This window comes from Sarcophilus harrisii, chromosome 3, assembly GCF_902635505.1.
Source record: "Sarcophilus harrisii chromosome 3, mSarHar1.11, whole genome shotgun sequence".
NCBI lineage: Eukaryota > Metazoa > Chordata > Mammalia > Dasyuromorphia > Dasyuridae > Sarcophilus > Sarcophilus harrisii.
In genome coordinates, this window is record NC_045428.1 from 329473378 (window position 1) to 329498833 (window position 25456).

A 25456-nucleotide genomic window follows, 5' to 3' on the forward strand; every position below is an offset into this window, starting at 1 on the left:
TGGTAGTAGCAGTTGAAATTTCACTCCCCACCCAATTATCTCCCAAAATATTAAGTATCTATTATATGTAAGGCATTATAAATCCACCTGCCAGGTCTATTACTTCTTAGGGATGCTAATTAAGGAATTGCACATGAGATGGAAAATCTTAAAAAAAAAAAAAAAAAACTATCGTCAAATCTTTTGATAGTTTGGAATTCAAATGAATCCTAAGAAAGCCTCTATCTTGACTAAGTATGTATGTGAAAATGAAAATATAAGGATTAGATGTTTTCCCCCAGCTATTCTGCTCCTGTGTTTTAATGGATTATATACAATAAACTATTTTAGTAAGAACAACATGTGGGTTTGTTAATAAATCTGCTATGTGACATAGAGCAAGTCAAATCAGATCTCAGGCTTTAGTTTCCTAATTTATAAAGAATGAACAAGATGAGCTCTAAGGAACCTTCCAGCTGTAATGTTCCATGAGTCTATAGATGTAAAATGTAGACTGTTTAACACATCTCAGTTATTTTAAAAGCACTGTGGTCTATACCCAAATTGCCACTAATTTGCCCAATTAAGCATTCCTCAGGCTAAATTCCAGATTCCAGAGTATGGCACCTATTTTTTAGAAACCCTCTAAATAAATGATAACTATTGGCAAATTTATCCCTAAGCCAAGGTGGTTCCTTCACCAAAGCTACTTACAATACTTATACTGTCACTTACAAAACAGCTGGTAAAGAGAAGTGGTTGATGGGAAGTGCCTTATTTCTCCTAAATAAAGGCAATATCTTATGCAGTTCAAGACTGGAATCCTAAACATTCAGATGCTACTGTTTGTTTATTTATATACATGCTGGTGGTAGAAGAGGGCACTTTAAACCAAAGCATTCAATGCTCTTTTAGGTTAAATGGTACAAACCCAAAAGATATATCCTTGCGCAGAATATTTTAGCAAAGCAGCTGAAAAGGAAACTTTCTAGAGTTGTAGATTCAAATACCAACAACAATTACAAAATTCAAGAGGCTGGCAACTATTTTACTAAGATTGTTTCCAGTTCTTTCACACTCCTTTCTCCCCACCCTCTTGCCCAGCCCTGCTGTGATTGCTCTGAGAAGGCCAAGAGAGCCTTCATTGTAAAGTGAATGAGCCCTGCTGACTCCACAGTTAGGCATGTACAGCCATTATCTGATTTAGGATTTAGTTTTTTGGCTCACAAGCCTGCCTGAAGTAGGTTTTCTTCTTTTGATTGCTTTGTACAAACAACTGGGAGTGCCTGGGAATCTTAGAAAAACACTGACAAATTTCTTACTGAAATGTCAGTTCATTCCTAGATTGGTAGTTCTTTCTAGATAGGGCTTAGAATATAGGAGATGCTTGCATTATTTTTTGAGCAACCACTAATATTCAACTATTTATAAAAAAAAGGCCTTTAATCCAAAGTAGATCTCAAATTTCTAGTTTCCAGCCCACACGTTGTTATTGTTCTCTAAGTGAACAAACTCTGATTTCATTTTAAAATAGACCCAAAAAGGAGCACTGATGGGTTTGTGGTCTCATCATCTTTCTCTGAGAAGCAACCATGCTTCTTTCTCCTTATTTCCCTGAGTTTGAGAGCAGATCCCCCAAAGCAGCAATGATGGGTTAAATAACCAGTAAATTAATTTGGTCTCTACTCTTGTCCTAGGGCCTACCTTGAGACTTTTAGGTAGAATCTATGATCCCCTTTGCAATTCTACCCCACCTCTGGATAACACTGTGATTACAACAGTACTAACAATAATAACAAGCAGCATTGGTTCACTCTCCAGTACTATACACCCAAGCAATTCCTTACATTGCCTTAAACTGAATGAAGCAGGACAGGTGACACGATCCAAGTGGTGGGTGCATGAGATTGGACTGAGGGGAAATATATTTATAAGCTGAAAGTATTTACAGATCTCTTTTATGTAAACTGTCTGTGAGATGAATATGCTCCTGTGTAAAGCAATAGTAACAAGTATAAGAAATGTCCGCACCAGTTCTCCTGCAGACCGACCTACCCAGCCACAGGTGACAGCGACAACGCGTGCTAAACAAAAAGTACATATTGTTCATTGTTCTTCATGTTCAAATTTGCGTAAGACCTGTGAGGAGAGGGCTGAGCGGCCTAGGAAGTGTCCTATAGGCATCTGCAAGTCTCTATGCCCCCAAACAGTAACTAGGACGCTGGGCCAGGCTGGTAGAAAAGTAAGTCAGTGAAGTGGTTTGGGCCACTTTCTACAGTTGTCTAGGACCCTCCAAGTTATACGATAGGTGTTCTTCTGTCCTGCCTACCTAAAATGTACAGTCCCCATGGATGCCCCCGAATCCCTGACCCAGCTGCCCTTCTCCAGGTATTTCCCAGAAAAGGTCACCGGTGCTGAAGGACATAAGGTTAAAAAGGGATGAAGCTTACAAAGAAGGGGCGGGGGAGGGGAGTGAGACTCAGAAGGCTGCACTCCTGCCAGAGCTCGGCTCAGCTTTGTGAAACTAGTCACTACCGCGACTGCCAGAGGGGGGCGCGGGAAGCCGCGGGGAGGAAGAGCAGAGGTTCCGCGGGGGGAAGAGCAGAGGCTCCCCGCGGGGAGGGGAGGAGAAGAGCAGAGGCCCCGTCGCGGGGTGGGGAGGGGGGAAGAGGAGGTTTCGCGGGGAGGGGAGAGGAGAAGAGCAGAGGTCCCGCGGGGGGAGGGCGGGGAAGAGTGAGGCCCCGCGGGGAGGGGGGAAGAGGCAGAGGCCCCTGCGGGGGAGGGGAGGAAGAGCAGAGGCCCCTGCGGGGAGGGGGGAGAGGGAAGAGCAGAGGACCCCGCGGGGAAGAGCAGAGGCCCCCGCGGGGGAGGGGAGGAGAAGAGCAGAGGCCCCCGCGGGGCGGGCGCGTCCCGGGGCGGGCGTCAGTAGCAGGGACGGCGGCGATAGGCCCCGCTTCCCGGGAGGCAGAACGGAGGGGCCCCTCGGTGACCCGCGAGGAAGGCCGCAGGCGGCGCGCTCGGGCTTCGGGCGGGGCCGGCGCCCCGGCGGGGGAGCAGGGCGAGCCCGCGCTCACAGCTCGGTGGTGAGCAGACGTTTGCGCTGCTTCCTCAAGGCTTCTTCGGCCAAGGCAGGCACGGAGCTGAAAGAGAGGACGGACGGGGCTCAGCAGAGGAACGCTGACTGGCCCTTCCTTCTCCTGCCAGTGACGCTGCGTTTGAGCGTTTGTGCTGGCGGCAGCGCTGACCACACTCAGCGCAGTTTTCCGAGCATCTAAATCAAACACGTAATGCGAGCCAAGCTGTAGTGAACGCGCCTTCTTGAATATATCACACACACCTCCCTGCTTTCTTAACACAGAGCACAGCGGAAACTGCTCATGGTGACTCGGGGTCGTCGCGGTGAACACCCAGTGAGTCCCCAAGGCGACCGCAGAAGAGTCCGAGCTGTCTCTTACTCTTAACGTGCATTTTTGCCGTCTCTGGTTCCTGTTTCTAACAGCGGCCCTGTTCTCAGAACTCTGCTGTTGCTCATCTAGTATGGGCCTGGAAATCAAGTTACCCAACTAGTTAGAAAGTTACAGAAAGGGCTGAAAAACTCCCAGGGCCTCTTTGATAGCTGGCGTAGTGCCGTGTTAGTACATCGTTATTTCTTTCTTATGGCTGATCAAAAGTCATTTTGGGGTAACTTCTAGAACATGTTTGAGAGTCTGGGTTACTAAAGGTGCTAGACAACACTATGTGACTCTATTCGCTTGGTTTTCTAGCCAAGATCTCAGTTAATTACTGTCCAATCACAGTTCTTCCAAGAAGCACATCTAGAAGAGGTAGAGAAATTTCTCTATAAGTCCCCTTGCACTGTACCTCTGACACTCAACAGAGTCTTTCAACAGAATTTTTCAAAGATGCATTTGAGAGCACACAAGTTATTTAGGAAAAGCCAATATTCACCTGTGCTTTGATAAAAGGCTATTTATTAAAAATAAAATGAAAGTATTACTGCTTTCTCTCAATATTTTAATTTCTAAGTTTTTTTGCCTCTGAAAGAATTGACTAAGTACCTTCTTATGCTGACAAAAATTTTCTATGGCAGAAATTTTCCCCCATCTGGAGGGGGAAAGAGGCACATGGAGTCATAAGTGGAAAAATGAAGGCCATCCATTTGAGATTTGTCAAAATGGGATTGGTTAATGTCCCAACAAAAGCTAAAGAACAAGGGCCTAAACTACAAAAAGCTACTTAGATATAGTTCCTAGCTGTAGTAAATAAGCTTCAGAGAGTGCCAATAATCAAGACTTAGCAACATTAGAGTCTTCCCTTTGGTACTCTCTTTAACCAATCTTATTATCTTTCTTTTACTTATACTCATAGGAACCATATTACCCTTCACATACATCCCTGACCACCAACCCATTACTGGAAACAAATGACTCACTCCTTTCTGTCTGCTCCTCAGCAATGGACAAACCTTCTTCCATATCCCAAGCTGCCAACAGGCAACGGAAGACAGACTGAGCACAGTGCTTGGCACACAATAAATATCTTAGTAACAGTTTTTTTTATTCCATTCTAGCAGTTTCAATAACTACATAAAAGCTACAAATGCATTCAAATCAAGACATCATAGTCAGGTTCAAGATGTCTTCATCAAGTCAAAAGAAAGAAGCTAAAAAATTAAAGGAGAAGAAATACATTCTGTTGCACTCAATTACACTCCCTCCTGTTCTGAACAAATCATCTATGAAGAGCAATAGAAAAAGATCTCACGTGGTCACAGCATCAACGAGAAACGGCCCTGGCTGGGCGATTAATGAGAGCACTTCTGGATCACCACACTGCTCTTTGCTTTCCAGAGCCACTTCATTCCCTAAAACTCCGTTGGAAAGAGTCCTGGTTTGCTGTAGGAAGACACAACAAACCAAAATATTGGCATCAAAACAGCCACAGCCACCAAGTATTACCTTACATAGTTTTCAGTCACAACCAGTTATACTTGAGGAAAGAGTGGAAGGGGATGTTAATAAGGTGAAAACACGAAAAAAAATTTGAGTATAATTTTAGTTATAGTGCAAGATCCCTTAAACTACCTTAAATTTTGCTTTCTCATTTGCCACCTCAGAGGTTTTTCTGGATTCCTTCCAGCATCTCTGAGTATTTAAGGTACACAGAAATGTTAAAAATAATAATAACCCAGGTTATTCCTAAGTCATTATGAAGTTTTGATCACAATGCTTAAAATTTAGGCAATCCTAAAAAGCTTGTCTAGCACCCATAGTACAAATATTAACAACTCACTGGCACAATCCACCGGGGGGCAACTGAAGATAAGGAAGATACCTAAAAGAATAGAAGGAAAACATTTTTTTAAACTAAGGCACTGAAATCTTTCCCTGCTATTAAATGATGAATAGAATAATAATAATAAAAAAATCTTTACAGTTAATAAGCAAGTTTTTAAGGGAATTTTTCAAGGACAGAATAAAGTCCAAGATTCCTTCTAATAACAATTAACACACATCGCATGAGATATTGACAGAGGTGAAGCAGTTCCTGGTCATTAAAAAGTAGCAAAGGCTTTATTTATTTTTTTTTATTTAACCTAAGGAGAAGATAATCTATCAACAAAGAAGTTTTTCCTGGTCTGCAGAATTAGATTTTTTTATTCTATAATTTTAACTTGTTATACTAATTATATTCTCCTTGATAGAAACCAGAAGAAGGACTTGTGACAAATACATACAACAGAGAGCAGAGAAAAGAGAGAAAGCACATGTTTATATGGACAATTTTCTAATTATCAATCATGGTTAAGGAAAACAATAAAAGTTTATTCTAGTTTCAAACTTTTCTGCATTTGGAGTATGCCATTTTTCTTTAATGTCATTTCAATCTAGTTCTAAAATGTCCATTTTGTCATCTGGCATCTCTCTTTTGGTCTGGCATTAGAAAACATTAAATACTTGAGTTGCTCTTGCTTTAGTTCTCTAAGTCAAGACACATTTTATTTATAGAGATCCTACTATTCTCAACAAAGACTATAAATTCCAGTCAAACAATTCTACTTGCTACTAGCAAACAGATTTTTCTTTCCATGACTTTGCAAATCATGTCATTTTTCTCCTTCAAGTTCTTTCCTCCCTCTTTCTATAAATCTGACTAGCTCAAATCCTACCTTGTCCATTAAATGTCTTCTGATTATCGGACACAGAAGCTCTCTTTCCTCTGATTTCATCTATTGTATATACTATATTTGCTAATGATGGTACTGGAGAAAGCACAGGGTATAAATGTTGTATTATAAAAGAACAGACCCTATTGTCCTTTAGGAGCTTGCAACCTAATAGGGTAAAAATAGGTGAACATATAAACTATAATATAGTTAAGTGATAACTGGATGATATGTGTAGTTTAAAATAACATACTAGAAAAGCTCAAAAAAGGAGAGAAATTACATCTGGCCCAATTGTTACAGGCTGACAGAAAATTTTTTCTTGTTATTTCAGTGGTGAAGATGAAAAGATGTTCTTCCTTTATGAAGTAATCATTTGCAAGCAGGTATTTCACATAGTCTTTGTAGTAATAGTAGTGTTGGTGCACTGACCTTCATTGCCTAATTTATTGTTTTAATAATGGATCTTCTCATATTTGGGAGTGGATAGAGAAAGTGATCTAGGAAATAAGTACTGACTGAAAAGAGGACAATAGATGTTCCTTACTTTCACTACCGGAGGTCTATATTTGTCCAAAAATAACTTCTAGTGACTAAATCCGTGGGTCAATTCTCATTCTTCATCCTTGACCTGTGCTGCGTTTGACACTACTTACTACCTTTGTTCAAATTTTTTCTTAGATTATATCACACTATTCTCCCAATCCTACCAATATCTCTTTTTTGAGAGAGGAAAGGAGTCTGTTCTTCCTTCACCCCAAATAAAGATGTTTTGGGTTTTTTTTTCCCCTCAGAGCACTCTTTTCAGCTTTCCTCTTTTCTCTTGATATTCACCAGTATCCATTTCCATGTGTCAAAATTCCATATTGCACTTTCATCTGCCTGGTAGATAGTTCCACCTGGATATCCAGCTGTCATTACAGATTCAACATAATCTAATACCTCATTTTACCTTGAAAAATCTATCCAACTACTCATTTATATTTAGATTTATATTAATGATATAATCTTCCCTTATCACTCAAGATTGAAAAATAACACTTGACATCCTTAACTACAAACTTTTCCTTATCCAAATAATCTATTCCAATTTTGTACAGCTTAGTTTACAAAGTTTTCCTTACACAGAGCCCACATTTGTCCCTCTGAAATATCCATCCATTGCATCTTACTCTTTCCTTTTAGGAAGAGGTGGAACAAATCTAATCCCATGTCATGTGCATGTCCTTCAAGATGAGAACTGTTCTCATGCCCCTCCTACTCTCCACCACATCTTTTCTTGGCTGAACATACTCAGTTTCTCCAACTGATCCTTACATGTAATAACCAGGTCCCTCAGCCCTACCCAGGGCAATGTCTTTTCTAAAATGAGGCTCTCTTCTTTATTATCACAATGATCACCATGGCTGAGGGTTTTTTTTAGCTCTCACGTGGACTACTACAGTAGACTTCTAATAGGATACCTCTCCTACTCCACTCTAATCCTCTAATCTAATCTAATATTAAATTATTCACAGCTTTGATCATGTCATCTCCACATCCATCTTCAACTCCACATACACACAAAAATCATTAAAGGGATTCCCACTGTTTACTGAATAAAGTATGAACTCTTTATCCCAATTTTCAACACTCTGAATATTCTAGACTCAATCTCTCCACCTGTCCTTATTCTTCAGTTCTTCCTTTCATTCTGTGCTCCAGTCAGAAGTTCTTTCAACCTTCCCAACACTGTGCCTTTTCTTAAGCATTCCTTTCAACTGGAATGGCCTTGATTTCCCAATATTGCTTTTTTTAATTAAAAATCTTTTTCTCAATCATCAAGCATTTTTTTCTTCTCTCACAATTCCTACAAACTCTGTATCGATACAACAAATATAGTCAAGCAAAACAAACCCTTATATAGGCTATGTTCCAAAATATGTCGCATTCTGAATATGTGTTCTTCAATCATTTCAGTCATGTGCGACTCTGTGATCCCATTTTACAGATGAGAAACTGAAGCAAATATGGTTAAGTGACTTGCCCAGGATCACACAGCCTATAACTAGGTGTCTGAGGCTAGATAAGAACTCACAAAGATGAGTCTTCCTGACTTCAGGCCCAGCACTTTATCCACAGTACTACCCAGCTGTCCAATGTTTAGTTATATTATTCTAAATACTTAGTCCATTCCTTCTCTGTCAGGAGCACGACAGAATTCTTCATCAGTGAGCCTTTAAAATGTTGGTTAATCATTATATTGATTAGCATCTTTAAAGACTTTCAAAATTGTTCATTTTTGCAACATTGTATCTTCACTAACACTGTTCTTCTGGTCTAGCTCTCCCAACACTATTTAATTCTTTCAAATACATATAATCTTCTCTAATTTCCCTAGAAACGTTTTTCTTCTGAATCACACTGAATAGTGGCAGTGACACTTTTTTTATATAATTGTATTTCCCTTTGCTAGACTGCAAGCTCCATTAAGACAAAAGTCATATCTTATACTTTCTAGTAGCATGTATAAGTGTACTACAAATAATAGGTTATCAATAAATATGTATTGTATTGGCCTGATATTTTGTTTTACCTGTTCTGGATCTATACTGATTCATATCTATTACATTAGAAATGACAAATTTTATATACAAATTGATTTTAAAACTCTGTATCAAATGTTCCACATGAGATCCCATGTCATCACTTTTGGAAGATGAGATTAGTAATGTACAAGATGACTAAAGACTATATGTTGAGAACTTTCTAGTTAACATCAAATTGACATTGTTTCCAATTAGGAAATTTCCTAAGAAATGGGGCTGTCCAAAAGTGGAATGGGTTTTCATGGAAGGTAGTGGGTATCTTCTTCTCTGAAGGTCTTCAAAAAAAGGCTTTTCTTTTTGTTAAGGTTGTCAAAAAATTTCTGTTCAGTCATGATTTGACATAACTTTCTAAATGTGATTTGGCCTGATCTAATGGCCATATGAATATCTCAGAGGTGTTTTTACCTTGATCTGTTGACATTAAATCTGTTTTTCCATAGCATTTACTATTCACGATAAAAACAGCTAACATTTATATGTTTTGTTCCACGACAACATTAGTCCTATATTACATGTAAGGAAACTAAGTTTCTAAGTTAAGTAACTTATTCATAGTCATATGACTAGTAAGTGACAAACTTGAACTTCAAGTATAGCACTTTTTCCATCCTTTTATGAGTCAGTAAAACTCTGCCTTATCATCTATAGCTTTATTAAGTTTTCTGTATACCTTATTTTCTCATCTAGAGCATAAGCTGCTAGAGACAGAGTTCATATATTAAATTTTTCTGAATTGTCTATAGCACTCATAACAGAGATATTTGGACACAATAGTAAGAACTCAAAAAAATTGATTGACTAGCATGTTTGATTAGATCTTTTTTCTGGGAAATAGATATCAAAAAGAAAGCTAAAATTGTTCATTAAACAGATGCCCCTCCCCCATTTTTAACAAACAAAAATTTCTGAACTATAGTTTACCGGAGGTACAGCAGCTAAATCAATCAGATTCTCTGTTAAGGATGAGAGCAGGGCATCCAACTCATCAGTAGCACTCTATGGAAGACAAAATTATTATTACAAACAAATTTACTTCCCAATTTCCCCCTCAATTTGTCATTCTGGTCCAGGCTGGTTTGGGTTATTTCTATGAAGGAAATAAGAATACTCTTAAATTATGCTGGCTTTTTAACTTTTGTTACACTTGGGGAGTAGGGAGAATCTAGTTCACACTAAGAACTTAGATAAGATGATATAATTTTTATTAACTTCTTAAACCAGCTTTTGTGACCTCGAATACTATGCTTGGTGTTTTACCCCTTGGACACCAAGGCACAAGATTCAGGATGGAAGGTAATAGACAAAAAAGATTCCTAAAAGCTACTGGATCAAAATTACAATATGAATTCTACAGTTCTAAACTATTGGTTCAAAAGCCTATTGGTCATAAAAGCATGGTGGTGTTTATTCCACATAACCTTATGATCCCTCTTTCGATACCCATGGAGGAGATAACACTATACTGAGAATTAGAGAATTAAAATTGTGATCAAAAGAAGATACAGAAATCTATGAATCTACTAATAAACCAACTTTTGGGAATAGAGGACTTGGCATGAAGAGTCTTAGAAATTTTCCAACTTCTCTGTTCAAGAAAAATCTTAACTTGACTTTTTCATTTTATTTCCTATTTGGAAAAAAAAAAAATCTCCTCATAGAAGATTATGTTCGCCGAGTTTTTCTGTGTTTGCTCAATTTTTGCATATAAACCTGGAGACTATTGCAACAAACCACTTACTATCAACCACATTTTAAAAATTAAAACATTGACTGTACAATGACTTGGGTAATTCAGAGTCTGTTTCTAATTTGTTTATGTAATTTTGGTGGAAATGTTGTAGAAGAAAAAATATAGAAACTGCAAAATGGTTATAACATATGTATAATTCAATTGATTACAGTACACTGACACTGAGGCTCTGGATTTACTGCTTAAAATCACACACAGATCATGTATTACTATTCTATGAAGATAAAAGCAGAAAAGGGAGTGAAGAGCACTCAAAAATCAGAAATCTTAAGATACAATATATGACAATTTAACTGTTAGTACTATATTGAACTTTGCTCAATATAAGTCCAATGAGCCCAGTAATTGTTCAATAAGTCAAAATACTACTAGAAGAATGGAATTATATCACTATTGGAATTCTTATTATAATGGAAAACAGAAGATAAAAATAAATTGCATTACATGGAAGAATTAATCAACAATCATTTATTAAGCATCTATTTTAAGTCAGGCACTGTGTTTTTTGGCACTCTTCAAAAATTTTCAGTGGTTCCAAATTTCCTAGAGTTCAAAGTCCTTATTCTGGCATTCTTTCCTCTTTCTTCCTCCCACCCTGCCTGGCAATCTGATGCCACCTATCTTTAGAGCCCACTTTCACATATTTCCTAAATAATTCTAAAAATCCCTTTCAAACTCTAAATCTATGATCTCCAATCCTTGCCAAGTAGAGAGTTGAAATGCAAGGCAATTTAGAATATAAGCTCACTTATAAAATCATACAGATGTGTCCTCTCTCAGGGTCTTTAAGTCAAAGCTGGATGGCTACTTGTTTAGCAGATTATAGACAGAATATAAGACACAGATTGTACAAGATGGTCTCTGTGATTCCTTCCAACTCTGTAGTTCTTGAATTCTGAGATCAGAAAAATATTTGTAACTGACTCCATAAAACTTTGAAAAAAATCATTTCCACACATATTCCTTAAGGATTCTTTAAAGAAAGTATGAAAAAGAAACAGATAGGAATAGAAAGGATATTCTATAGCAGATATTTTTATAGTTACACAACTGGCTGAAAGAGGCAGAGAATACAAAATCCCAAATATTTATTATTTGTTGTTTATAAAACATCATTTGATTCAGGGAAAGAATGCCAGCAAAGTATTTCCCTCACATCAAAATCACAGAAGCGGCCTTAAAAACTAAAACAGAAGTCTATTATTAGATTAGATAATAATTAGAAGACTAATTATTAATATTAAGTAAAATACAAAAACAAGGAAACTGTGGTTGCTAAAGGCATTTTCCACTGTATCCAGCACAGAATCCAAATGGAAAAGGGACTTGCTACACATGGTAAAGTCCATTAATGGTTTTCTTTGTGGATGACATATTAACTGCAACAACTTTTAAACACTGAGAAACATCTTAAGTGAAATCAATAATTACTTAAAAGAGTTTGCCTTACTATGTACATGGGGGAAAAAGCATGTTGAAGAATTTCTAAGATCTAGAGTATGATATGCTATTATAACGTGTATACGCACATACATACATACACACACACACACACACACACAGACATATCTCTATATGTCAGCAAACTATGACCAAAGGGCCAAATCTGGCCTTCTCTGTCTGTTTAACATTATTGTAAACTTGTATCATTATTGTAAAAAACATTTTTAGCTCAAGCCATACAAAAACAGGCAGAAGGCTAAACTGGCCCTCAGGCATAGTTTGCTGAACCTTGGTATAGTGCTGGTTCAGTGGTACATATATCTTAAATAGATGCTGAACATTTACAATGACCTGGGACTAGAACAGAGTGTGTTAGAGTGCTTTTGGGACATTATACATTGCTTTTGATGGGCACAAGCTTCTCCTTGAAACAAAAAAAACCTGAACTTTCAACACTAATATTCAACCAGTCATGCCATATGACTGAAACACAAAACAACACAATCTGATCAAAATTATGGTTTATTTAGAAATCTGATGAGCACAAACAGTGGCAAATTTAACCAAGAAGTGGCCTTAAAGATATCATGAATGATGTAGAAGAAAAAATACAGTCACTGAGCAAGAGTGAGAAACAACCAATGGGTCCGATTACTCAGGTACAAAAAATAGAAGCCTCAGGAGAGCCACACAGAATAGGAGGGCAAGGACATGCTAAAATCTGACTCACATCAAAGAAATCAAAGATTCAGCAAAATACTAGAGCATAATTAAGTATTTCATTTCCTACTAGACTATAAGCCATAGTCCATATCCATATAATAGTAGGAAAGCTATCATGCTTCTTATCTAGACTTTTTTTTTATTTCTCCCAGAACTTGATTACAAAGCAGCACACAGTGATTAAAAGAAATTTTGCTGCTAAAGTTTGAAATTACAAAGTCAGTCAAAAAACTTTTATTAAGTACAACATAGATGCCAGGCACTGTGCTAAGCAGAAAAGATACAAAGAAAGGAAAAAAATAGCCCTTGCTCTCAAGTAGCTCATATGTTTGATGACATGATGATCTCTTGGGAATAATTCTTTGGGGGCCTTCATTTAATTAACAAGCATTTATTGGGTATTAAGTATGTATACATTTTAATAAAGGAAGATATGAGTTTAAACAGGAGATCCAATAACCAAAAACTCAAAAAGGAACTGAAGAAACTGCTAGGAAAGAAGGACTCAGGGGAATCTACAAGCAAGAGACTATCTGAAAATAGAATAAGTGGATACACAGACGATCAGAAGCAATCCGTATAAATTAGAATCTCAAAGTAAATTTGAAATTTCATCTTAGTGATTCAGTTTTATATCCCAGACTTTGAAGAACTTGAGAACATAAGAGTCAATATGGCTTGAGTCAATATGGCTTAGAACAGAGCTTAACTTTTTTTGGATTACAGACCCTTGCAGAAGTCTGGTCAAGACAGTGGACCCAGAGCAGCCATATGGCATAGCCCTAAAGTCAGGAGAATTTGAATTCAAATCTAGTTCCAGACATTTAACATTTACTAGTCTTGCAATTTTCAAAATAACATTTTTAAACTTATGTTAAAATATAAATATCAACATATTAAAAAGAATGTTCATGCTCAGTTGTTCTTCAATTGTGTCTAACTCTTTGTGACCCCATTTCTTGACAAAGATACTGGAGCAGTTTGCCATTTCTTTCTTCTACTCATTTTATAGATGAAGAAATTGAGAAAAACAGGGTTAAATGGCTTTCCCAGTTACACAGCTAGTCAATGAATTTGAATTCAAGAGGAGTCTTCCTGACCCTAGGCCAGCACTCGTATCTATTGTACTACTATAAGATCCTGATTGGTGAAAGCTATACTAATGGGGTGAAAGCCATTTCAAAGTGGGGGGGCGGGGGGGGGAGAAAACTATTGCAATGACACATTATTTAGCAAAATACTTTGTGTATATCTGGAAACTTATTCAAATTGACCAACACATGGGCTTGTGGAGTCCCTATTGGGGTAAAAACCATAACAAGGAATAGTAACCAGGTGCAATCCATAGCAAGATATAACAAAGGTACTGGCATGTTGCCCAAGCCCTGGGACCCAGGCCCAAAATTAAAATTGCTTGCTGAGCATAATGCAAATTCACAATGACATATGTAATACCATTTTGCAATTTTTCTTCCTTTTTTCTTTTTTTTTTTTGTAGGCATCCACTAAATACTCTGGCTAGTGTCCTAGACTACATGGTGGGGATCTGAGATCCGATGAATTCTCTGGCAGCTGCCCCCAGACAGCCACTATGTAAGTAATCTAGTATGATTATGAAACCATTCATAAAATTATAATGGAGCTCCCTGCTTCTTTGTTTGATACAATTAGCTTAATCTTTGGTTGGGGGTAAAGGTAGAGGGAGGCTAAGAGCTCCTTTGGTTGAGGAATTTCAGACCCTACAACTACGTAGCTGTCCCTTAAAAAGAAACAGATCCTCAAATATCAAGTTAAAATATCTTGACATAACAGGAACTACACTGGTCTGAATGTTCTAAGAAGTAATCTCTCTGAGCCTCAATTTGCACATCTGTCAAATGACAGGCTTCAGATGATCTTGATACATTATTCTCTTACCTTTAGGACAGAATTACCTTCCACAGCATTTGGATGTGTGAGAATGGTTGTGTTTCCTGGACTGGGAACTTTGTTATCTTCTTTTACAACAGTGCTGTAGAAGAAAAAGAGAAATATTTTTAGTGTCACAAAGGTCCCATGAAATCAAGAGAAGTGTCTCAAATGCTTTATTCATGAAGTCATGGTCCAATAGAAGGGTAATTAAATGGAATGGAATCAGTTTGTACAAAAAGCAACCCTCTCCCCACTATTACTACAGCTGGGAGTATCTACTAGGTTCTACTCTAGTTAACTGTGCTCTAGAAAAGCCTGCAGGGACTACTAATTCCATGAAGATTAATTCTACTGGTGATCTCAGAGCAATGAATAATACTAATGAGAGGTCACCAGGATTATCAATGACTGAAACAGAGTACTTTAATGACAATTCTAACCTTGTCCTGAAAGCTTCTATTAGGTACTGGCAGCTTAAGCTGAAACTCACACCTGGTGTATCATAAACATATATGCTGAATTTCCCAACACTCTCTCTATCAGGCTTCATATTTGATTTTCTTTACAATTTTCAAAGCCACTTCCCTGAGCTCACTTTGGCTTTGCTTCTAATTTCCATGAAATAAAGCACTTATTTTCTCAAACCCAAAATAGGAGATTTGGAAGTTTCTAATGATTTTTCAAAAGGAACTCTGGGAATGGCTAAACAAATTGTATATTGTTGTATGCTTGCAATGGAATTCTACTGTGTCCCAAGGAGTGACAATCAGAATGCTCTCAGAAAAACCTGGAAAGACATGAACTGAGCAGAGCGAAGTGAGCAAAATCAAGGGAACATTATACAAAGCAATAGCAATACTATATGATGATCAATTTTGGGTAACACAGCTATCCCAATACAACGATCTAAGATAATCCCAGAGGACTCTAATAAAAAATGTTATCTGTCTTCATTCAGGGAAAGAGCCAATGTAATTTGAATGCTGACCAAAACACACTGTTTTTCCCTTCCTTCCTTTATACAAAATGACTAATCCATATGAAAATATATTTTACATGATTGCACCTGTATAACTTATATTAGATTTCTTACAACTTCAGGGAACAGCAGGAAAAGGAGAGAGAGAATTTACGACTCAAATTTTTTTTTTAAAAAGTAAAAAATTCTTTTTACATTAAAAAAAGTAAACTTGGGGTGCTATGAGACTAATGATTCTACTACTTCTGTGAAAATATTATTCATAGACAAGTTCCAATTCTGCCCAATAAAAATAAATCATGCCCTCTGGGAAATGTAGTTTAGAAACAAGGGCAAACTCCAAATAATGACGACCATCAAAATCAAAGAAAAAAAAAAGAACTATGCACTATTAGAGAGGAATGACTTTATACCCAGTTCTATTATTAACATATACTTTTTGTGGCATCTACATATCATCTTTATTGACTCCTGAAATAGAGAGCTTCTATTCTTACGAAAGGACAAAAAGCTCACAAGTTTTAACAGTATTCACATTCCTACATATTTGCAGGTTTTAGGAATGTAAATATTTGCACTCTTTCCTACTCAGTTTCTTACTTAAGGGGTCAAGAACACCAACACAAAAGAAAGAACTCAAATTTACAAGAATTCAAGCCATTCTCCAAGTGATAAATGGTCAAAGGATATGAACAGACAATTTTCAGATGAAGAAACTGAAACCATGTCTAGTCAATATGAAAAGGTTCTCCAAATCACTATTGATCAGAGAAATGCAAATTAAGACAACTGAGATACCACTACATACCTCTCAGATTGGTTAAGATGACAGGAAAAGTTAATGATGAATATTGGGAGGGGATGTGGGAAAACTGGGACACTAATACATTGTTGGTGGAATGTTGGAAGGAGATGTGGAAAAACTGAGACATTAATACATTGTTGGTGCATTTGTGAATTAATCAACCATTCTGGACAGCATATGAACTATGCCCAAAGAGCTATCAAACTGTGGATATCCTTTGATCCAGCAGTGTGTCATCCCAAAGAGATCATAAAAAAAGGAAAGGGACCCACATGTGGAAAAATGTTTGTGGCAGCCCTTTTTGTATTGGCAAGAAACTGGAAAGTGAGCAGATGCCCATCAATTGGAGGATGGCTAAGTAAGTTATGGTATATGAACATTATGGAATATTATTGTTCTATAATAAACAATCAGTAGGATGATTACAGAAAGGCCTTTATATATGAACTGATGCTAAGTGAAATGAGCAGAAGAGGAAATCATTGTACACGGCAACAGCAAGATTATACAACAATCAATTCTGGTGGATGTAGCTCTTTTCAACAATGAGATGATTTCAGCTAGTTCCAATGGTCTTGTAATGGAGACCCAGAGAGAGGACTGTAGGAAATGAGTGTAGATCACAATATAATATTTCCACTCTTTTTGTTTTTGTTTGCTTGCATTTTGTTTTCTTTCTCATTTTTTTTTTTCCTTTTTGATCTGATTTTTCTTGGACATCATAATTGTGGAAATATGTATAGAAGAATTGCACATGTTTAACATATAATGGATTACTTGCCATCTAGGGGAGGGGATGGGGAGAAGGGAAGGAAAAAAATGGAACACAAGGTTTTGCAAGGGTGAATGTTGAAAACTATCTTTGCATATATTTTGAAAATAAAAAGCTTTAAATTAAAAAAAATAACCCACCCAAAGAAAAAGAACAACACTATGGATAACCAGCTTTACCACAGAGCCAGGAAACTTTTCGCACCATAGAATTTACTTTGAAGTATCTTAATTCTCTAAAATTAAATTCTGGCATCACAATGAGGTTGTGACCAATCTTTGATAATAACTCACCAGTGTATTAAATGGCATTGAAACACTATCCTAGCACACTCATGAGAATGTTACAAACCCTACTGTAGTTCACAAGCTAATACAACAGCATGTTAGGTGCATGTTGCTGCGTATCTAAGTAAGGGGGGATTCTATTACTGCAATGATGAGCACACATTCCAGGACATAGCTAGGTCAGAGAAGGAATAGAATTAGTAGGTTAAGAAGGACCAACAGAGTTCAAAAGAGAAATGACTAAGGATAGAAGAAAGCACCTAACATTAGAACTTTGACTTTTATCATATTCCTTCAATTAACAAAGATGAGATTTGGAGTTAGATGAATTAATTTCAAATTCAGGCTCTTTCATTTACTACCTGGGTAACCTTGACAAATTCTTTGACTTTTCATTTTCTCAGTTTCTTCATCTAGGAGTAGATCAAGAGTTCATAACCTATGGCCCATGAACTTGATTTTTAAATATATATATATATAATTTTAACATGCTTACATGAATTCTCATATATAACTTCTATTGCTGGCCATCTTGAAGGGGGTGATGGGCCAAAGAAAAAATTTGAACCTCAAAATCTTATAAAAAGTGAAAGTTGAAAACTATTCTTTACATGTAATTGGAAAAAAATAAAATGCTATTTGCCAAAAAATATAAAATAAGAAAGTCCTCTTCAGGGACTTTTCTCACACACACATACAAAACTATTTTAACATAACTGGTTTCCATTAGAATACTAAGTATTTTTACTTTATGCATTTAAAAACATTCCAAGAAGAGGTCCATGACACAAAAAAGGTTAAGTACTCCAGGATCAGATGGTGTCTAAGATCCCTTCTACGTTCAAATCAATCATTATGTTATTATTTAGTTCTTTGTACATGCAGTACACATATATACACATATGTACTCACACACAGGCATAAAGTAATCACAATGTGAACATTTACAAAATGTCAAATATGCTACATTACAATAGTTTTATACTACTTTAACCAAAGAAAGTACTAGAAATAATGTTAGAGATAGGACAAAAGAACAGAATGTAAAAGGATTACAGTAGATATATTTTCTGATTGGAAATCAGAATTGATTTATCTGAAATTGATCTGGGAAAAAAAAAAAAAACAACCTGACATTTTCTCCTTTGATTACATTAAAATGCAGGATTGTATTTTCTCATTAATCAAAACCTGTATTCTCCTCTTCCATGTGGGGACAAGAAAAACTGATTCAGGAGGGAAAACTTGCTATTTGGCTGGTCAGAAGATGCAAGTTAAACATCCACTTCTATGATTTAGTGTAAGAGAAGAAGAGGAAAGAATGTTGGATCTTAAAGCAGAGAAGGTAACTTCAAACCATGATTGTCCTACTTATTATATGTGGCCTTCAGTTTCTTCATTTGTAGGATGAAGGGATTGTCTTTGAGGAACTCTAAGGTTTCTGTTACCTCTAAATCCTAATATCTTAGCTGGGTCACTTTGGGCAAATCATCTCTCTACTATAGATGAAGATTCCTCACTTATAAAAGTGAAAAGGTCAGACTTAATCTTGAAGATTCCATTTAAATCTAACTCCTGAAAAGTGTTTTAATTTCCCATCCAGCCATTTAACCCAATATTTTTTCTACTTTGAGACAATATCAAAGGCTATTTTATTAACCCAAAATCCAAAGAAGAAGGTATTGTGTGTGGGGACATCTAGAAATTATATTCCCCTCCTTGCATGTCACCAAAAAGCCTAAAACCAAACTAAGCCAAACAACAAACACAACGAAATAGCCTACTTAAAAGAAAAGTACAGAATGAGGTTATTTTAACCTACTTAAAAATCTACAATCTGATACTCAGTCAATATTATTTCTTTTTTTAATAGCTTTTTATTTTTCCAAATACATTCAAAGGTAGTTTTCAACATTCACCTTTGCAAAACCTTGTATTCCAAATTTTTCTACCTCCCACAGAAAGCAATCCATTATAGGTTAAACATTTACAATTCTTCTAAATATATTTCCATTTGATATTACTTCTTCTTCTTCTTCTTTTTTTTTTTTTTTTTTTTTTTTTGCTAAGGCAATTGGGGTTAAGTGGCTTGCCCAGGGTCACATATCTAGGAAGTGTGAAGTGTTAAGTGTCTGAGGCAAGATTTGAACTCAGGCCCTCCTCACTTTAGGGCTAGTGCTCTATCCACTGCACCACTTAGCTGCCTCAATATTATTTCTTAAAGCATCTGCAATGTGCAAAGGCTTTGTAAATTCCTTAGGTAATATAACAAAATTGGTTAGAAATACATGAGAAGTTAATTAGAAAAAACATTCCTAGAAGAGCAAATTTTAAACAGGATTTTAGATGAGAAGATCTCACAAGAAATGGAACAATGATATCATAGAAGGGAGAAAAAGCATTGTTAAAGAAAAAGGAGACAGGAATAAAGATATAAAAAGAGGACAGAAAAAACAGTTTACTGGCTGCAAAAGAGAGCTCATGTTTGAAAGTAATAAGTAATAAGAAACACAGTGATAAAATGGAAAGGGCATGCTGAAAAACTAAGATGAAAAATTTAGATTTGGGGGCAGCTAGATGGCACAGTGGATAGAGCACCAGCCCTGAAGTCAGGAGGATCTGAGTTCAAATTTGGTCTCAGACACTCAACACTTCCTAGCTGTGTGACCCTGGGCAAGTCACTTCACCCCAATTGCCTCAGCAAAAAAAAAGAACGAAAAAAGAAAAATTTAGATTTCATCTAACAGAGCATGGAATTACACAATTACATAATACATAATACACATATGAGAAAACAGTAAGGTCGAGTGCAAAAAGGGAAGTTAAAAAGACCTGGGGTTCAAGTCCTGTTTCTGATCATGAGAAGCTATGGGTAAGTCATTTAACCATTCAGTGTTCCGAGAAACTCTCTAAAACTAAAAACTATAGGTAGCAGCTAAGAATTTGTAGAGGGAGGTAACATACTGTGAATTTTTTACAAGATAAAATCATAAGTCCTCACCTACATATGTAGTGTTTTACAGAAAACATTTTGTTTGAGCCTACTACAACTTATTTAAGTACATACTAAGGAGAAAATACTGTTACTCCCATGTGTAAATGAAGAAACGGAATCTTAGAGAGAATAAATCATCTGTAGGGTGGTGGCCATGGAAATGGATAAAAAGTAGATATTCTAGAGGTACAGTAATTGGCAAGATATGATGATGAACTGGAATTGAGATGCAAAGAATGTATAAGAATTTTTTTTTAAAGATGTTAATATAGTCTGTTTTAGTCAGAACAATACCTGAAAACATTATCTTGAACATTGGCGTTTTTATGACTCAATGTATCATCTTCTCTTGTGACCTTTAAAAAAAAAAGAAGAAGAAAAAAGAAATCATAAGAATCTGGTTGGGGTAGTTTTCCTTAGATTAGTAATCAAGGGAATATTGTTTCTTGGCTGCTGTTTTTTTTAAAAAGTCAATTATTTCCAAAGTATTAGTATTGAATGTTGAACAATCCTATACCCAAATGAAGTAACAAAAAAAAGCTGCAGAAAAAAATCTGCTAATATGTAAATATACCATAGTTTTCCTAAATCTTTATTCTAAAGGGAAAAAAATTAAAACCAGAAAAAACAGGAAAATGAAAAAAGAAAAAGAATATGATTGGTTAAATTATTAGTTATATGATTAGAGTGAACTAGACAAAGTTTCAAAAATACAAAATAATCCAGTCTTTATCTTTTAAGGACTGACTTTATACAAAGATTTAAACAAACAGTTGTTAAGCAGTGTAACAGTAAAGCAGGGAAACATAATTTTTATGCTGTGCTACCTTTTTTCCCTACTTAGATGTTGGGTTTCTTATGGAAGATAGAATTTAAACAAGGGGAAATGGGGCATCTTGATAGGAAAGGGGAGATCCCAAGGATGTGGCATTAAAAAAAAAAATCCAACATATCTGCAATCTCAATGAGTTAGGAATTCCTTCCAAGGATATAGACTATGACCAATCAATGTCTGCAACCCATGAAAAAGACAGACATTGAGATCAAAATAAGGAAAGGAAGGATGTTTGGCAGAGTAGCCAATAAATGACAATCTCCAGTCAATGTTGATGAGTTTTTAAAATTTCATTCATAATACAATAAAACTATGCTGGAAAAGCCTCCTATACTTCAAAGCTATCAAAGGAAAGATTCCTTCTTACCTTATGAACTGCTTCCACTTGAGCCTTTAAGATGTTGCTCTTGATGTCTGGAGGAATCCTCAAAGAAGGTAACCCAGGACTCTCAATGACATTATTAAGACATTTCTCTGTCAACTTCACAACTTCTTCCTAGAAATTAAAAATTTATGTTAACATCTCAGATAAAGAATACCTCATTTTAGACAGTCATAAAAGTTAGATTTATGAAAGTTCAGGCATAAATGATAATCAGATACATTAAGCGGTTACCCCTTTTTTCTAGGATACTTGACTCCCAGGAGTTCCAAACTCTTAATACAAAGAATGCCCTGGAGACTATCTTGTATAAATGTTTGCTTTCAAATATATTGGTTAAAGCACCCCCAACAGGTGTTTTTTTCCTTGGGCAGTCAAGGATTCAATGGGATAAGAAAACTAAAAGAATACATGCTTGTTATCCATAGAAAATTAGTTTGGATTGAGTAGTATCAGATCCCAGAAGTTCTGCTAAGGAGAGAAGAACTAGCTTGTCGTGAGCCACCATGGAGTCTTGGTTCTATATATCACTAAGTTTGACTTTGAGCCGTACAAGAATTTTAGAATGGTTGGTATATGCCTAAAAATGAAGAAAGGGCTCACTAGTAGCTTATTAGCTTCCTTAAGAACATATCGTGGTATCTTTTACTACCATAATGTAATCTTGCTGAACATGTTTAAGAAAAAAAAATACAGCATGGTAGACACAAGTAGAAAAAGATAATCTTGGTTCTCTAATAGGAGAAGTCATGACAGAGAGAGTAGAGGAAAAGAACTAGTGGTTCTAAGGATAAAAGACCAACTGCAGGATCTAGAAATGTTTGCCCCACAGAAGCATCTACGACCTCTGGGAAGAGAGAGGCAGATCCAAGGGTCAAAATGGAGAGATTTTTGTGTCCCACTAAGAGTAGAGAGGACATCACTATGTAGCCAGAAAGAAAGGGGCAATGGCAAGAAGGTTTGGACTGGGTTCTGGTGGAGGATGAAGGAGAAATTGGGTCTGCTAGATGCCAGTTTTATTTTTTCCTCAAGTTTACTAGATAGCTCTTCTCCTTCAAAAACAGTCCAAAATTCCATTTCTACTTTAACATGATGAAAGAAATATGAAGCAGCAATCCATGAGCTCATTGTTTACATAGATTTCCTAGCTGAGGAGAAAGAAGTCTAAGGAGTTGTAGAAAATGCACAAGTTCACAAAAGTGAAGCTTAAATACCTGTTTGTTCACATTAATGTTGATATTGGGTTTAGGAGATGACGAAGAACAGTTCTCAATCTCAAGCAGTTTGAGCTTCACAGAGGCATTCTTGAATTCTAGGGAGAAAAAGTTGGCAAGATAACTCGATGAGTATGCCAAGTTGCCACAGATGTGTGAGGGATTCATTTCAAAATGTTTTTCTTTTTCCAACTACTGCATATCTCTCTCACCTATTTCCCTAACATGACCACATCCCTCTTTATCTCTCTGTTGGGATTTCTCTGCTAAGAACGTTATCTCTCTTCCAGAACTCCTCTGCTAGATTTTTATCTGTAGGGACCTTGCCACTAAAGAAGTCAGTCTTCCTACCAAAGGCCGACTTCTCACTTCCAGCAATAAATTTCTTTTTGCCAGTCTAACTTTTCAGGTTTGTAAATTCCTTTACAAAGGATCTGCATCGACCAGAAGGGGGTTCCCACAACTCTCTACCCTGCACCAAACATCACCAGTTGTTTCAAGTGACTGTGCCACCCTCCCATTATCAAATACACAAAATTATAATTCTATGGATCTGTAAAATCACAGAATTATAAATTTGCTTTTTAGAATGAAACAGAATGTTAAGAGGTTATCGAGCCTACATTTTTATCTAATGTGAAAATCCTACTACTATACTGGTTGCAATTCAATTTATCCTCTGATTGTACAAAGTTTATGTATTTGCCTGTTGATTTCCTATTACAATATGAGGCTCCTGAGAACAGAAATTGTTTTGGCTACTCTTTGTATTGTTATGCCACTGTTCTCAGTTTCTCTAATTATCCTGACCCAGTCCTGACTCAGTTTCTCTAATTGTTCTGCTTCAGTTTATAATCAGCTCAAAGCTCAGTCCTGCAAAACCTCCCCTCCCTCTTTATCAGAATATTTGATAAGGATAAAAGACCTTATGTTTTAGAGTGTCAGAATGCCTCTCCCCAACTCAAGCTATAGGAATGTCAGATACCGTCTAAACAAGATGCCTCTCCGGGGTTCCTCTCTCCACCCTGTCAGAACCAGATTATCAGAGTCCAGTTCCCCTCTTGGCACCCTGACTCTGCCCCCTCCTCAGTTTACCCCCTGTATCTGAGCCACGTGTATAGAGGTCATTGAGAATTCTCATTGCTGGATTCTTGGAGAGGATAGTCTCATTCAGACCTGGAACCAAATCATGGATCCATTTGGTCCCAGTAAATCTTTCCCTTTAAATAAATTATTAAATACTCTCTAATCTCTATCTAGCCTCAGTTTCTCCAGCATTACAGTATCCCTAGTTCTTAGCACACAACGTGACATATAGTAAGTGCTTCATAAATGCTTATTAATTAAATACACTCTGGTAATAAGAAATGGAGATTAGAAAGGGGCACTACCAGGCAGCTAATGGTTCTCAGAGTAGTTTCTAAATAACCAAGGATAATGATAGCAGAGGAACTATTTAAAAAGTGACTGGGTATTATACTTTCATAATCTCACAACTGGCTGCTGTCTTTAAATTGTAAAATGGGACAATTATTTCAAAAAATGGAAAATTAGTCAGAGTTAATGTTGGCTTTCCTGGCCTTGACTTATTCATGCAAACTAAATGTGATTATCAAAGAAGTATTCAGGCTGATACAGATGTCATATTTTCACCAAAGACAAAGTTTACTCTCAAGATTGTCTGCACGATTTATATCTTTAACCTAACTAATCAGTGATCTGGCAAAAGTGGTAGATAATGTGTAGAGAGGGGAATGGAGGGGTGAGGCATACATTTTCAGCTACAGCTATTCACTTATTTTGCTTAGAAATACTTATTTGTTAGAAAAGAGGATTCTGGTGATGGAGAGAAAAGGAGAGTGACTGAGAAGTGAGTCTTTTTTAAAAAGCATGAACAAAATTTTTGTCTTAAAAAGTTTTCATGTATTATGGAGACTGACTCTTCCCTTTCAATGCTACTTTTTGGAAAGCCTTCGTGTCATACTAACTTAGAACTTAATGATTCAATTTGAAAAACTTGAGAATATTTAATGATTTTTTTTAAAGAATTTTCAGTATTATTGTTGGTGGAATTGTGAATACATCCAGCCATTCTGGAGAGCAATTTGGAACTATGCTCAACAAGTTATCAAACTGTACATATACCCTTTGATCCAGCAGTGTTACTCCTGGGCTTATATTCCAAAGAGATCTTAAAGAAGGGAAAGGGACATGAATGTTTGTGGCAGGTCTCTTTGTAGGGGCCAGAAACTGGAAACTGAGTGGATGCCCATCAATTGGAGAATGGCTGAATAAATTGTGGTACATGAATATTATGGAATATTATTGTTCTGTAAGAAATGACCAGCAGGACGATTTCAGAAAGGCCTGGAGAGACTTACATGAACTAATGCTGAGTGAAATGAGCAGGACCAGGAGATCATTATATACTTCAACAACAATACTATATGATGATCAATTCTGATGGACCTGACCATCTTCAGCAATGAGATGAACCAAATCAGTTCCAATGGAGTTGTAATGAATTGAACCAGCTACACCCAGCGAAAGAACTCTGGGAAATGACTATGAACCACTACATAGAATTCCCAATTCCTCTATTTTTGTACACCTGCATTTTTGATTTC

The 25456-nt window shown here is 36.6% G+C and overlaps 1 protein-coding gene across 1 annotated transcript in view; it reads right to left on the reverse strand.

Annotated features, from left to right (window-relative positions):
- Nucleotides 1-2849: 2849 nt before the first annotated feature.
- EPB41L5 (erythrocyte membrane protein band 4.1 like 5) overlaps nucleotides 2850-25456 on the reverse strand; it is a 127398-nt gene continuing 104791 nt past the window's right edge. The window contains exons 18-25 of the mRNA XM_031959944.1: nucleotides 22830-22927; nucleotides 21601-21729; nucleotides 20693-20754; nucleotides 14567-14660; nucleotides 9655-9729; nucleotides 5272-5313; nucleotides 4744-4874; nucleotides 2850-3119 (exon numbers count right to left, since the gene is read on the reverse strand). Coding sequence (XP_031815804.1) covers nucleotides 3050-3119; nucleotides 4744-4874; nucleotides 5272-5313; nucleotides 9655-9729; nucleotides 14567-14660; nucleotides 20693-20754; nucleotides 21601-21729; nucleotides 22830-22927 — 701 coding nt within the window. The 3' untranslated portion in view covers nucleotides 2850-3049. The remainder of the gene's footprint in view (nucleotides 3120-4743; nucleotides 4875-5271; nucleotides 5314-9654; nucleotides 9730-14566; nucleotides 14661-20692; nucleotides 20755-21600; nucleotides 21730-22829; nucleotides 22928-25456) is intronic.